The 15,657-nt window shown below is 37.6% G+C and overlaps 1 protein-coding gene across 2 annotated transcripts in view; it reads right to left on the bottom strand.

Annotated features, from left to right (window-relative positions):
• Positions 1-12,420: 12,420 nt before the first annotated feature.
• LOC115147532 (B-cell receptor CD22) overlaps positions 12,421-15,657 on the bottom strand; it is a 37,221-nt gene continuing 33,984 nt past the window's right edge. For both annotated transcript variants that reach the window (XM_029689766.1, XM_029689765.1), the window contains 6 exons: positions 15,366-15,629; positions 14,994-15,257; positions 14,737-14,827; positions 14,576-14,630; positions 14,257-14,492; positions 12,421-12,802 (listed from right to left, as the gene is read on the bottom strand). In XM_029689766.1, the coding sequence (XP_029545626.1) occupies positions 12,691-12,802; positions 14,257-14,492; positions 14,576-14,630; positions 14,737-14,827; positions 14,994-15,257; positions 15,366-15,629 (1,022 nt within the window). In that variant the 3' untranslated portion in view covers positions 12,421-12,690. The remainder of the gene's footprint in view (positions 12,803-14,256; positions 14,493-14,575; positions 14,631-14,736; positions 14,828-14,993; positions 15,258-15,365; positions 15,630-15,657) is intronic.

Genomic DNA, 15,657 nt, shown 5'->3' with positions numbered 1-15,657 from the left:
CTATTACTAGTTGGACAAAATGGTGGACTCAAAAGGCTTTAAATCAGGCAATAATCTCACTGCCTGGTCTGAACTTGTTAACTGTGAGATATATTATTATCAGTCAACGAACGTTCTAGAATGTTCCATCTCTCAATGTTTTGGAATGGAATCCCCTGGCTGACGCAATTACCCACAACCCTCCAAACATCCATATTGTGTCCTATTCACCTCATTATCTATGGAAATATGGGCGGGGTCTGTTTAGGTTTTTTTGTGGGTGACTTCCAGTTAAGCGCTTCCGGCCAATAGTTGGGAGCTAGCTAACTAACTCAGTTTCGCTTCTCACAACTTTCCAAACATGGATTCACATAAACGGTCATTTTATGTTGGGTAAGGGGTTGCCACGGTAATTGGCCGAAATAGAAGCCATTCATGGAGCAGGAGTGTTTGACCCCCCAAACTTTTTTGAGGAGCGAGTGCAGTTGTGAGGCGCCTTTTGATTTGCAGTCACCGCCTAAGGACGAGGTGTCTCTTCAGCTTTGGATCAAAGCATTGAAAAGATGCTGTAAAGAGGTCAATGGAACTCGACCAAAACAATCGAATTGCCATGGAAACACGTGAGGGAAAGATCCCAAATCTCCTCATTGCCCCCCAGCAAAATGAACCTACATTTAGGCTTTTATTTACAGTATAGAGTATGTGTGCTATGTTGTGGTAAAAATCAGAGTTTTATGCTTGTATGGATGTCAACCACAGGAGGTTGGTGGCACCTTAATTGGGGAGGACGGGCTCGTGGTAATGGCTGAAGCAGAATAGTTGGAATGGTATCAAATGCATCAAACACATGGTTTCCATGTGATTGATGCCATTCCATTAACTCCGTTCCAGTCTTTATTATGAGCCGTTCTCCCCTCAGCAGCCTCCTGTGATGTCAACCCCAATGTCTATGTCATCGTCACCAACTAACTACATTACAGTTAAAAACTACTTTGACTACACCACTGATTTCTGTATGCTAGCTATGCTACCAGCTTATGTGAAGGGGAGTTAGCATTTATCAGTCACTCCTTCTAAACCTGAAAAGGGACAACTTCTAAATTATGCAGCAAAAACAGCCAAATATATTCAAATCAAACTTTAGTAACCACATTGTGGGTCTGTTTACAATACATAAATCACGAGGGATTGATGAATATCCACTTTGTTATATCAGATATGTTGAATGTGCACCAATCCGGCGTCCCTCTTATATCCCCCACGGTCTGTGTTCCATTGACCTCTTTACAGCATCTATAGTGTCTGCATGATGTGTGTTTTAAAAATGACAATAAGTAATATTTAATGTAACTGGTTGTGTGTGTACTGTAGGTGCTGGACATTGCTCCTTCTGGAAGTGTGTATATTTTGTACTGACATGATGATGTGATGATAATGATGGAAGTGAATAAACCACTATTGCTATGCAAACCAATGTAAATGTATTATTTGTAGTTACTGTATGTACTGTACAGTACAAGAGGTGTGATGTTGAAAGCTACTCTGAAGATACTGTTATAACAAGGTGAAAACAATGACAATGAAGTTTAATCTGAACAGTTTATTAAACACAATCCACTCCTAATAGTTTCCAATATTTTGTATTTTTATAAAAGCGATAAGAGACGTTGCTTCAGGACACTGAGGTAAAATATTACCATAACTTTGTCATAAAACCAATAATAAATGTATATGAACATACCAAGTAAACATATATTATGTATCTTACAGTACTGTATACTGTAATAGAATAGTACTGTATAATATAAAAGAAATGGTACTGTGTACTGTAATAGAAGTACTGTATACTGTAATAGAATAGTACTGTATACTGTAATAGAAAAGTACTGCATAATATAATAGAATAGTACTGTATAATATAATAGAATAGTACTGTATACTGTAATAGAATAGTACAGTACTGTAGAATGTACCGTAATAGTACACTACTGTAGAATGTATCAGAATATTACTGTAGAATGCATCAGAATATTACTGTATAACGTAACAGAATAGTACAGGACTGTATAATGTAACAGAAAAGTACTATAGAATGTAATATAATAGTACAGTACTGTAGAATGTATCAAAAATAGTACTCTATACTCTAAGAGAATAGTACTGTAGACTGTAATAGAATAGTACAGTACTGTATACTGTAATAGAATTATACTGTAATAGAATAGTATAATTTAATAGAATAGTACTGTATACTGTAATAGAATAGTACAGTACTGTATACTGTAATAGAATAGTACAGTACTGTATACTGTAATAGAATAGTACAGTATAATTTAATAGAATAGTACTGTATACTGTAATAGAATAGTGCAGTACTGTATACTGTAATAGAATTATACTGTAATAGAATAGTATAATTTAATAGAATAGTACTGTATACTGTAATAGAATAGTACAGTACTGTATACTGTAATAGAATAGTACAGTATACTGTAATAGAATAGTACAGTATAATTTAATAGAATAGTACTGTATACTGTAATAGAATAGTGCAGTACTGTATACTGTAATAGAATTATACTGTAATAGAATAGTATAATTTAATAGAATAGTACTGTATACTGTAATAGAATAGTACAGTACTGTATACTGTAATAGAATAGTACAGTACTGTATACTGTAATAGAATAGTACTGTATACTGTAATAGAATAGTACTGTGTACTGTAATAGAATAGTACTGTATACTGTAATAGAATAGTACTGTGTACTGTAATAGAATAGTACAGTACTGTATACTGTAATAGAATAGTACTGTATAATGTAACAGAATAGTACTGTATAATGTAATAGAATAGTACAGTACTGTATACTGTAATAGAATAGTACTGTATACTGTAATAGAATAGTACTGTGTACTGTAATAGAATAGTATAGTACTGTGTACTGTAATAGAATAGTACAGTACTGTATACTGTAATAGAATAGTACAGTACTGTATACTGTAATAGAATAGTACAGTACTGTATAATGTAATAGAATAGTACTGTATAATGTGATAGAATAGTATTGTACATTTACATTTAACATTTAAGTCATTTAGCAGACACTCTTATCCAGAGCGACTTACAAATTGGTGCATTCACCTTATGATATCCAGTGGAACAACCACTTTACAATAGTGCATCTAAATGTTTTAGGGGGGGGGGTTAGAAGGATTACTTTATCCTATCCCAGGTATTCCTTAAAGAGGTGGGGTTTCAGGTGTCTCCGGAAGGTGGTGATTGACTCCGCTGTCCTGGCGTCGTGAGGGAGCTTGTTCCAGCATTGGGGTGCCAGAGCAGCGAACAGTTTTGACTGGGCTGAGCGGGAACTGTGCTTCCGCAGAGGTAGGGAGGTGAGCAGGCCAGAGGTGGATGAACGCAGTGCCCTTCTTTGGGTGTAGGGACTGATCAGAGCCTGAAGGTACGGAGATGCGGTTCCCCTCACAGCTCCGTAGGCAAGCACCATGGACTTGTAGCGGATGCGAGCTTCAACTGGAAGCCAGTGGAGAGAGCGGAGGAGCGGGGTGACGTGAGAGAACTTGGGAAGGTTGAACACCAGACGGGCTGTGGCGTTCTGGATGAGTTGTAGGGGTTTAATGGCACAGGCAGGGAGCCCAGCCAACAGCGAGTTGCAGTTATCCAGACGGGAGATGACAAGTGCCTGGATTAGGACCTGCGCCGCTTCCTGTGTGAGGCAGGGTCGTACTCTGCAAATGTTGTAGAGCCTGAACCTACAGGATCATGAATGCATGAACCTACTGTATACTGTAATAGAAAAGTACTGTATACTGTAATAGAATAGTACAGTACTGTATACTGTAATAGAATAGTACTGTATACTGTAATAGAAAAGTACTGTATATTGTAATAGAATAGTACTGTATAATGCAATAGAATAGTACTGTATACTGTAATAGAATAGTACAGTATAATTTAATAGAATAGTACTGTATTAGGACCTGCACCGCTTCCTGTGTGAGGCAGGGTCGTACTCTGCGAATGTTGTAGAGCATGAACCTACAGGATCATGAATGCATGAACCTACTGTATACTGTAATAGAATAGTACAGTACTGTATACTGTAATAGAATAGTACTGTATACTGTAATAGAATAGTACAGTATTGTATACTGTAATAGAATAGTACTGTATACTGTAATAGAAAAGTACTGTATATTGTAATAGAATAGTACTGTATAATGCAATAGAATAGTACTGTATACTGTAATAGAATAGTACAGTATAATTTAATAGAATAGTACTGTATACTGTAATAGAATAGTACAGTACTGTATACTGTAATAGAATAGTACAGTAATGTATACTGTAATAGAATAGTACTGTATACTGTAATAGAATAGTACTGTGTACTGTAATAGAATAGTACAGTACTGTATAATGTAATAGAATAGTACAGTACTGTATACTGTAATATAACAGTACTGTATAATGTAATAGAATAGTACTGTATAATGTAATATAATAGTACAGTACTGTATACTGTAATAGAATAGTACTGTATACTGTAATAGAATAATACTGTGTTCTGTAATAGAATAGTATAGTACTGTGTATTGTAATAGAATAGTACAGTGCTGTATACTGTAATAGAATAGTACAGTACTGTATACTGTAATAGAATAGTACTGTATAATGTAATAGAATAGTACTGTATACTGTAATAGAATAGTACAGTACTGTATACTGTAATAGAATAGTACTGTATACTGTAATAGAATAGTTCAGTATTGTATACTGTAATAGAATGGTACTGTATACTGTAATACAAAAGTACTGTATATTGTAATAGAATAGTACTGTATAATGCAATAGAATAGTACTGTATACTGTAATAGAATAGTACAGTTCTGTATACTGTAATAGTACTGTATAATGTAATAGAAGAGTACTGTATACTGTAATAGAATAGTACAGTACTGTATACTGTAATAGAATAGTACAGTACTGTAGAATGTAATAGAATAGTACAGTACTGTATACTGTAATAGAATAGTACAGTACTGTATAAGGTTATAGTACAGTACTGTATACTGTAACAGAATAGTACTGTATAATGTAATAGAATAGTACTGTATACTGTAATAGAATAGTACAGTACTGTATACTGTAATAGAATAGTACTGTATACTGTAATAGAACAGTACAGTACTGTATTTTGTAATAGAATAGTACTGTATACTGTAATAGAAAAGTACTGTATATTGTAATAGAATAGTACTGTATAATGCAATAGAATAGTGCCGTATACTTTAATAGAATAGTACTGTATAATGTAATAGAATAGTACTGTATACTGTAATAGTACTGCATACTGTAATAGAATAGTACTGTATACTGTAGAATGTAAAAGAATAGTACAGTACTGTATACTGTAATAGAATAGTACAGTACTGTATAATGTTATAGTACAGTACTGTATACTGTAATAGAATAGTACAGTACTGTATACTGTAAAAGAATAGTACAGCACTGTATAATGTAATAGAATAGTACAGTACTGTATAATGTAATAGAATAGTACAGTCCTGTATAACATAATAGAATAGTACAGTACTGTATAATGTAATAGAGTAGTACAGTACTGTATAATGTAATAGAGTAGTACAGTACGATATACTGTAGAATAGTATAGTACTATGTAATGTAATAGAATAGAATATAAACAGAATTTAAGAAATGTATTGTTCCTGAGAGCAAACATCAACAAGTAATTAAAACATATGTATAATGTTCTTAGCCTTCATATAAATTCTAACAAGTTCGATTTTAAGTAGCATAAAAAATATAAAATATATGCATTCTGCAGCGATACGCCATCCTATCTGGTTTGTGCTTAGTGGGACTATCATTTGTTTTTCAACAGGACAATGACCCAACACAATGACCCCTCCAGGCTGTGTAAGGGCCATTTGACCAAGAAGGAGAGTGATAGAGTGCTGCATCAGATGACCTGGCCTCCACAATCACCCCAACCTCAACCCAATTGAGATGGTTTGGGATGAGTTGGACCGCAGAGTGAAGGAAAAGCAGGCAAAGAGTGCTCAGCATTTGTGGGAGCTCCTTCAAGACTGTTGGAAAAGCATTCCAGGTGAAGCTGGTTGAGAGAATGCCAAGACTGTGCAAAGCTGTCATCAAGACAAAAGGTGGCTACTTTGAAGAATCTCAAATATAAAATATATTTTGTTTTGTTTTACACTTTTTTGGTTACTACATGGTTCCATATGTGTTATTTCATAGTTTTAATGTCTTCACTATTATTCTACAATGTAGAAAATAGTAAAAATAAAGAAAAACCCTTCAATGAGCAGATGTGTCAAAACTTTTGACTGGTACTGTATATACAGTGCATTCGGAAAGTATTCAGACCCCTTGGCTTTTTCCACATTTTGTTACGTTACAGCCTTATTCTAAAATAGATCAAATAGTTTTTTCCCTCATCAATCTACACACAGAACCCCATAATGACAAAGCAAAAACGGAAATATCACATTTACAGAAGTACTCAGACCCTTTACTCAGTACTTTGTTGAAGCACCTTTGGTAGTGATTACAGACTTGAGTCTTCTTGGGTATGATGCTACAAGCTTGGCACCTGTATTTGGGGAGTTTCTCCCATTCTTCTCTGCAGATCCTCTCAAGCTCTGTCAGGTTGGTTGGGGAGCGTCGCTGCACAGCTATTTTCAGGTATCTCCAAAGATGTTCGATCAGGTTCAAGTCCAGAGCAGCTGGGCCACTCAAGGACATTCAGAGATTTGTCCCAAAGCCACTCCTGCGTTGTCTTGGCTGTGTGCTTAGGCTCGTTGTCCTGTTGGAAGGTGAACCATCGCGCCAGTCATGTCCTGAGCGCTCTGGAGCGGGTTTTCATCAAGATTCTCTCTGTACTTTGCTCCGTTCATCTTTCCCTCAATCCTAACTAGTCTCCCAGTCCCTGCTGCTGAAAGACATCCCAACAGCATGATGCTGCCACCACCATGCTTCCCCGTAGGGATGGTGCCAGGTTTCCTCCAGACGTGACGCTTGGCATTCATGCCAAAAACTTCAATCATGGTTTCATCAGACCAGAGAATCTTGTTTCTCATGGTCTGAGAGTCCTTTGGGTGCTTTTCGGCAAACTCCAAGCAGGCTGTCATGTGCCTTTTACTGAGGAGTGGCTTCCATCTGGAAACTCTACCATAAAGGCCTGGTTTGTGGAGTGCTGCAGAGATGGTTGTCCTTCTGGAAGTTTCTTCCATCTCCACAGAGGAACTCTGGAGCTCTGTCAGAGTGACCATCGGGTTCTTCAGCACCTCGCTGACCAAAGCCCTTCTTCCCCGATTGCTCAGTTTGGCCGGGCGACCAGTCTTGGTTGTTCCAAACTTATTCCATTTAAGAATGAGGGAAGCCACACGGTTCTTGCGGACCTTCAATGCTGCAGAATTGTTTGGTACCCATCTCCAAATCTGTGCCTCAACACAATCCTGACTCGGAGCTCTAAACACAATTCCTTCGACCTCATGGCTTGGTTTTATCTCTGACATGCACGGTCAACTGTGGGACCTTATAAACAGGTGTGGGCCTTTCCAAATCATGTCCAATCAATTGAATTTACCACAGCTAGACTCCAAGTTGTAGAAACATCTCAAGGATGATCAATGGAAACAGGATGCACCTGAGCTCAATTTCAAGTCTCATAGCAAAGGGTCTGAATACTTACAGTGGGGGAAAAATGTATTTGATCCCCTGCTGATTTTGGTCGTTTGCCCACTGACAAAGAAAGGATCAGTCTATAATTTTAATGGTAGGTTTATTTGAACAGTGAGAGACAGAATAACAACAAAAATTTTCAGAAAAATGCATGTCAAAAATGTTATAAATTGATTTGCATTTTAATGAGGGAAATAAGTATTTGACCCCCTCTCAATCAGAAAGTTTTCTGGCTCCCAGGTGTCTTTTATACAGGTAACGAGCTGAGATTAGGAGCACACTCTTAAAGGGAGTGCTCCTAACCGCAGCTTGTTACCTGTAAAAAAGACACGTTGTCCACAGAAGCAATCAATCAATCAGATTCCAAACTCTCCACCATGGCCAAGACCAAAGAGCTCTCCAAGGATGACGGGGACAAGATTGTAGACCTACACAAGGCTGGAATGGGCTACAAGACCATCGGCAAGCAGCTTGGTGAGAAGGTGACAACATTTGGTGTGATTATTCGCAAATGGAAGAAACACAAAAGAACTGTCAATATCCTTCGGCCTGGGGCTCCATGCAAGATCTCACCTCGTGGAGTTGCAATGATCATGAGAACGGAATCAGCCGAGAACTACACGGGAGGATCTTGTCAATGATCCCAAGGCAGCTGGGACCATCGTCACCAAGAAAACAATTGGTAACACACTACGCCGTGAAGGACTGTAATCCTGCAGCGCCCGCAAGGTCCACCTGCTCAAGAATACATATACAGGCCCATCTGAAGTCTTCCAATGAACATCTGAATGACTCAGAGGACAACTGGTGAAAGTGTTGTGGTTAGATGAGACCAAAATGGAGCTCTTTGACATCAACTCAACTCGCCGTGTTTGGAGGAGGAGGAATGCTGCCTATGACCCCAAGGACACCATCTCCACTGTCAAACATGGAGGTGGAAACATTATGCTTTGGGGGTGTTTTTCTGCTATGGGGACAGGACAACTTCACCGCATCAAAGGGACGATGGACGGGGCCATGTACTGTCAAATCTTGGGTGAGAACCTCCTTCCCTCAGCCAGGGCATTGAAAATGGGTCGTGGATGGGTATTCCATCATGACAATGACCCAAAACACACGGCCAAAGCAACAAAGGAGTGGCTCAAGAAGAAGCACATTAAGGTCCTGGAGTGGCCTAGCCAGTCTCCAGACCTTAATCCCATAGAAAATCTGTGGAAGGAGCTGAAGGTTCGAGTTGCCAAACGTCAGCCTCGAAACCTTAATGACTTGGAGAAGATCTGCAAAGAGGAGTGGGACACAATCCCTCCTGAGATGTGTGCAAACCTGGTGGCCAACTACAAGAAACGTCTGACCTCTGTGATTGCCAACAAGGGTTTTGCCACCAAGTACTAAGTCATGTTTTGCAGAGGGGTAAATACTTATTTCCCTCATTAAAATGCAAATCATTTTATAACATTTTTGACATGCGTTTGTCTGGATTTTTTTGTTGTTATTCTGTCTCTCACTGTTCAAATAAACCTATTAAAATTATAGACTGATAATTTCTTTGTAAATGGGCAAACGTACAAAATCAGCAGGGGATCAAATACTTTTTTCCCCCACTGTATGTAAATGAAGTATATCTGTTTTTTATATTTAATACAGTTGCCAAAAACTATTTAATACAGTTGCCAAAAATGTTTAATACAGTTGCCAAAAGTGAGGATTTGTTTTTATCCTGTTTGGGATAAGGGGCAGTATTTGCACGGCCGGATAAAAAACGTACCCGATTTAATCTGGTTACTACTCCTGCCCAGTAACTAGAATATGCATATAATTGTTTGATTTGTATAGAAAACACCCTAAAGTTTCTAAAACTGTTTGAATGGTGTCTGTGAGTATAACAGAACTAATTTGGCAGGCCAAAACCTGAGAAGATTCCAAACAGGAAGCGCCCTCTCTGACCATATCTTGGCCTTCTTGATCATCTCTATCCAAAACAGGGGATCTCTGGCATAACGTGACATTTTCTAACGCTCCCATAGGCTCTCAGAAGGCGCCAGAATGTTGAATGATGACTTTGCAGGCCATGGCTGAAAAACAGTAGCGCATTTGGATAGTGGTCGATCTGAGAACAATGAGACTGGGGTGCGCATGCACAAGTCGACTCCATGTTTTCATTTTCAGTCTTTGAACGAAAACTGGGTTTCCCGGTCGGAATATTTACGTTTTTTTTACGAGAAAAATCACATAAAAATTGATTTTAAACAGCGGTTGACATGCTTCGAAGTACGGTAATGGAATATTTTGAATTTTTTTGTCACGAAACGCACCGGGCGCGTCACCCTTCTTTACCCTTCGGATAGTGTCTTGAACGCACGAACAAAACGCCGCTATTTGGATATAACTATGGATTATTTGGAACCAAACCAATATTTGTTATTGAAGTAGAAGTCCTGGGAGTGCATTCTGACGAAGAACAGCAAAGGTAATCCAATTTTTCTTATAGTAAATCTGAGTTTGGTGAGTACTAAACTTGGTGGGTGTCAAAATAGCTAGCCTGTGATGGCCGGGCTATCTACTCAGAATATTGCAAAATGTGCTTTCACCGAAAAGCTATTTTAAAATCGGACATAGCGATTGCATAAAGGAGTTCTGTATCTATAATTCTTAAAATAATTGTTATGTTTTTTGTGAACGTTTATCGTGAGTAATTTAGTAAATTCACCGGAAGTGTTCGGTGGGAATGCTAGTCACATGCTAGTCACATGCTAATGTAAAAAGCTGGTTTTTGATATAAATATGAACTTGATTGAACAAAACATGCATGTATTGTATAACATATTGTCCTTGGAGTGTCATCTGATGAAGATCATCAAAGGTTAGTGCTGCATTTAGCTGTGGTTTTGGTTTTTGTGACATTATATGCTAGCTTGAAAAATGGGTGTCTGATTATTTCTGGCTGGGTACTCTGCTGACATAATCTAATGTTTTGCTTTCGTTGTAAAGCCTTTTTGAAATCGGACAGTGTGGTTAGATTAACGAGAGTCTTGTCTTTAAAATGGTGTAAAATAGTCATATGTTTGAGAAATTGAAGTAATAGCATTTCTAAGGTATTTGAATATCGCGCCACGGGATTCCACTGGCTGTTGAGTAGGTGGGACGCAAGCGTGGCCCAGAGAGGTTAATTAATCCATTTTAGAATAAGGCTGTAACATAACAAAATGTGGAAAAAGTCAGGGGGTATAAAGACTTTTCTGAATGCACTGTATATTATGTGTGTCATTGTACAGTACTGTATAATGTAATAGAATAGTACAGTACTGTATAATGTAATAGAATAGTACAGTACTGTATAACATAATAGAATAGTACAGTACTGTATAATGTAATAGAATAGTACAGTACTGTATAATGTAATAGAATAGTACAGTACTGTATAATGTAATAGAATAGTACAGTACTGTATAATGTAACAGAATAGTACAGTACTGTATAATGTAATAGAATAGTACAGTACTGTATAATGTAATAGAATAGTACAGTACTGTATAATGTAACAGAATAGTACAGTACTGTATAATGTAACAGAATAGTACAGTACTGTATAATGTAATAGAATAGTACAGTACTGTATAATGTAACAGAATAGTATAGTACTGTATAATGTAATAGAATAGTACAGTACTGTATAATGTAATAGAATAGTACAGTACTGTATAACATAATAGAATAGTACAGTACTGTATAATGTAACAGAATAGTACAGTACTGTATAACATAATAGAATAGTACAGTACTGTATAATGTAACAGAATAGTACAGTACTGTATAATGTAACAGAATAGTACAGTACTGTATAATGTAACAGAATAGTACAGTACTGTATAATGTAATAGAATAGTACAATACTGTATAACGTCATAGAATAGAAACAGAATAGAAGAAATCCTGAGAACGAACATCAACAAGTAACAAAAAAATACTTAGATTGTTCTTAGCCTTCATATATAATCTCATAAATTTGATTATAAGTGTATATCTTTTTTTATATACATTTAAAAATATATATATATTTAATAAAAATATATATACTCTTATAATCAAATTTAGGAGATTATTGGGGTCACTTAGAAATGTCCATGTTTTTGAAAGAAAAGCAAAAAATGTTGTCCATTAAAAAAACATCAAATTGATCAGAAATACAGTGTAGACATTGTTAATGTTGTAAATGACTATTGTAGCTGGAAACTGAAGATTTTTAAATGGAATATCTACATAGGCGTACAGAGGCCTATTATCAGCAACCATCACTCCTGTGTTCCAATGGCACGTTGTGTTAGCTAATCCAAGTTTATCATTTTAAAAGGCTAATTGATCATTAGAAAACACTTTTGCAATTATGTTAGCACAGCTGAAAACTGTTGTCCTGATTAAAGAAGCAATAAAACTGGCCTTCATTAGACTAGTTGAGTATCTGGAGCATCAGCATTTGTGAGTTTGATTACAGCCTTAAAATGGCCAGAAACAAATAGCTTTCTTCTGAAACTCATCAGACGATTCTTGTTCTGAGAAATTAAGGCTATTCCATGTGAGAAATTGCCAAGAAACTGAAGATCTCGTACAACGCTGTGTACTACTCCCTTCACAGAACAGCGCAAACTGGCTCTAACCAGAATAGAAAGAGGAGTAGGACGCCCCGGTGCACAACTGAGCAAGATGATAAGTACAGCATTGTTTATTAGACAAAACTGATCCTAGATCAGCACTCCAACTAAGTTTGAATACACTAGTCCTGTGTGGCTCAGTTGGTAGAGCGTGGCGCATTGTTTCCATTCCCAATGGGGCCACCGGCATGAAAAATGTATTCACACATAAGTCGCTTTAGATAAAAGCATTTTCTAAATGGCATTTCTTATGATACATTATTATACTTAGTTTGACTATACAGGTCCAGATATATAGGGTTTCTGTCAAACTTGTGTTCAGGTCTTCTTGGTTCTGGGTTTGTAATGTTCAGGTCTTCTTCGTTCTGGGTTAGTTGACTGTACTGTAGAGAATAGAGGATCTTCCTCAGCTGCTTGTGCCACTGTGGGTCTGAAGAGAGAGAAACAGAAATGAAATAGAATCTGCATCCCCAAAAAAACCTTCTTATACTCTTTATAGTGCATTACTTTGACAAAGGCCTATATATGGTTCTGGTGAAAAGTAGTGCATTAAATAGGGAATAGGGTTCCATTTGGAACACAGAACAGTTCCTCAAAACCACCACTCTCTCATTATAGACAGGAATTGTCTTGAGATTTCCATTGTTGGGTTTGTAGTTTAAGGAAATGACATCACTAGTGTCCACTAGGGGTAAACTCTTTTGCTTATTAATGACATCATGGTCTTCTCGTCCAATAAGCAGCAGCATATGAATGATCGTTTTTGAGGAACTATCCCCAACCATCTATTCACTTCCTCATCCTCGTTGTTCAGTGGGCTCCAAAAACACCCCAAAACATCCTTTTAGAAACAAAAGCTCTAACTAGTCTATAGTGATGCATGTCTTTAGATGTTGTAGACATGAAATTGTGTCATTCCGAACATTATGTGCAACTTTATGTTCCATGTTGTTGAGACTTGAACGATGCCTCTCGTCCGTTCTAGCAGCATGACACACAGAGAATAGAACAGTTGGACGGGGAAACAGCACAAGTCACACAAAATGGAATATAACGTTGTGGATAAAGTTTGGAATGACACAATTTCATGTGTACAACTGTTACATCTAAAGACCTGCATCACTATACTGAGAGCTTTCTGTTTCTAAAAGGACGTATTTGGGTGTTTTTGGAGCATTTGTTCATGTTTTTGTCACGGTTGTCGTCGGGAAAGGAGGACCAAAACGCAGCAGGAATGTGGATGCTCATCTTGATATTTATTGAAACCAAGAAAACACCAAAATAACAAATGACGAAGAACTCACGAACAACCAAACAGTCTTGTAAGGCTCACACATGCAAAACAAGAGACAATCTCCCACAAACACTAAACCAAACACATACCCATATATAGGACTTTCAATCAGAGGCAACGAGAAAGCACCTGCCTCCAGTTGAGAGTCCCCATTAACCTAAACATAGAAATACAACTAACTAGACTAACATAGACATACATTAACAAGGAACAGTGCCCAAAAACCCCGGAATACATAAATCAAATACCCTTCTAAAAAAACACCACCCCGAACCACATAAAACAAATACCCTCTGCCACGTCCTGACCAAACTACAATAACAAATAACCCTTATACTGGTCAGGATGTGACAGTTTTGAAGAGCCTCCGTACTACATAACGAGGACGAGGAAGTGGTTTTCTGGTCGGGGCAAGATTCTCTAAAACAAGTGAAATCGCAAAAAAAAAGTTTTTCTGGACCTTTCTATAACATGGCATTTACATAAAAAATAGAAATTTGGTTGTAAAAAGCCAACTTCTCCTTTAATGTGGTGTATCCACAATGCTCTAGAATTGACTCTATGTTGTTGTAATGGCAGAATATGCTCACTGGTTGGCAGCACTGGGGAGGTTGAATTTCACAGCATCGTACTGGACATCCTCGTCCTGTTTCTGGGGTTGAGGCAGCTGGACGGTGGAGTACAGAGGCACTTCCTGGTTTTTGGAGCGAGAGAAGTGGATGCTGGCATAGTGAACATCATCCTGGTCGACGGTGGCTGCTGTCTTTGCTGCAGTAGGGGTCATGGCCATGCTTGAGACGTTTTCATACACTGGACTAGAGTCCCCCTGATGGGAAGAGAGGACAGACAACATAATGAGTAGAAATGTTCCACAAAGCAATACAAAAAATCTGATTGTAACAGACTCACCTGTACATTCTCTGATGTGTCTCTTGTGTCAGAGGTGGATATGGAGGCCTTCTTCCTGGTTTGCACATTAATTAATACATTTATTATTTAATGAATCAATGAACAAAGTAAGTTAATTAAAAAAGTGTTAGAGTGAAATAATCTTTAAAAGAATCACTCACCTGAACCACATGAGTCCAGAGAGACAGAGGATGAGAACCAGAACAACCACTATGATTCCTACAGCTGCAGTCACAACTGATGTTTGTTTCTCTATAATATAATATGAATGATATGAGTACAATAGTACAATATTTGTTAACTGATCTAATCTCAACGTATATATAATTATAAAACAAAGTCTGATAAGCCAAAGTGTAATTATTAATATTAGATTGAAATGTCATTTTGTATTGAAATATTGAAGATGAAAGTTCACCTGGTAAAATGATCATCAGAGCTGTAGAGTTCCTAGATCCTCTTCCATTCCAGGCCTCACAGTGGTAATGTCCATTGTCCTTAGACTTGAACTTACTTATGTTGTACATCTGTCCAAATCCATTTAGAAAAGTCTTATTTTGAAAGTACCAGATGTATTTGACCACAGGTGGGTTGGCATCACTGCTGCAGGTCAGAGTCACTGAACTGCCCTCCACTATTTCACCAGAGGGACTGACTGACACTGAGGTGCTCTTTGGACCATCTGGTGGACAATATGTAACAACATTCTTTTAAATAGTGTTTTACTTGTTATTGAAATATGAATTTAAATGTGATCCTCTGATCAAAAGATGAGGTTAGGTGTACTAACACTGAACGTCCACAGACACAGAAGAAGAGTTGAGACGTCCATATTTATTCTCAGCCTCACAGTAGTATTCTCCACTGTCCTCAGAACTGATGGTGGTGAAATTGTATGTCTTTTCAGATCCTGTCAGTGAAGATCCATTCTTCTTGTACCAGGTGTATTTGTCCACAGGTGGGTTGGCATCACTGCTGCAGGTCAGAGTCACTGAACTGTCCTCCACTATTTCACCAGAGGGACTGACTGACACTGAGGTGCTCTTTGGGCCGTCTGGTAAAGGAGAATTTGTCAGAAGGAT

Source organism: Salmo trutta, chromosome 14 (assembly GCF_901001165.1).
Source record: "Salmo trutta chromosome 14, fSalTru1.1, whole genome shotgun sequence".
In the NCBI taxonomy this organism is placed as follows: domain Eukaryota; kingdom Metazoa; phylum Chordata; class Actinopteri; order Salmoniformes; family Salmonidae; genus Salmo; species Salmo trutta.
The sequence above is the reverse complement of the archived record's forward strand: the minus strand, read 5'-3'. Positions and strand labels throughout refer to the sequence as shown.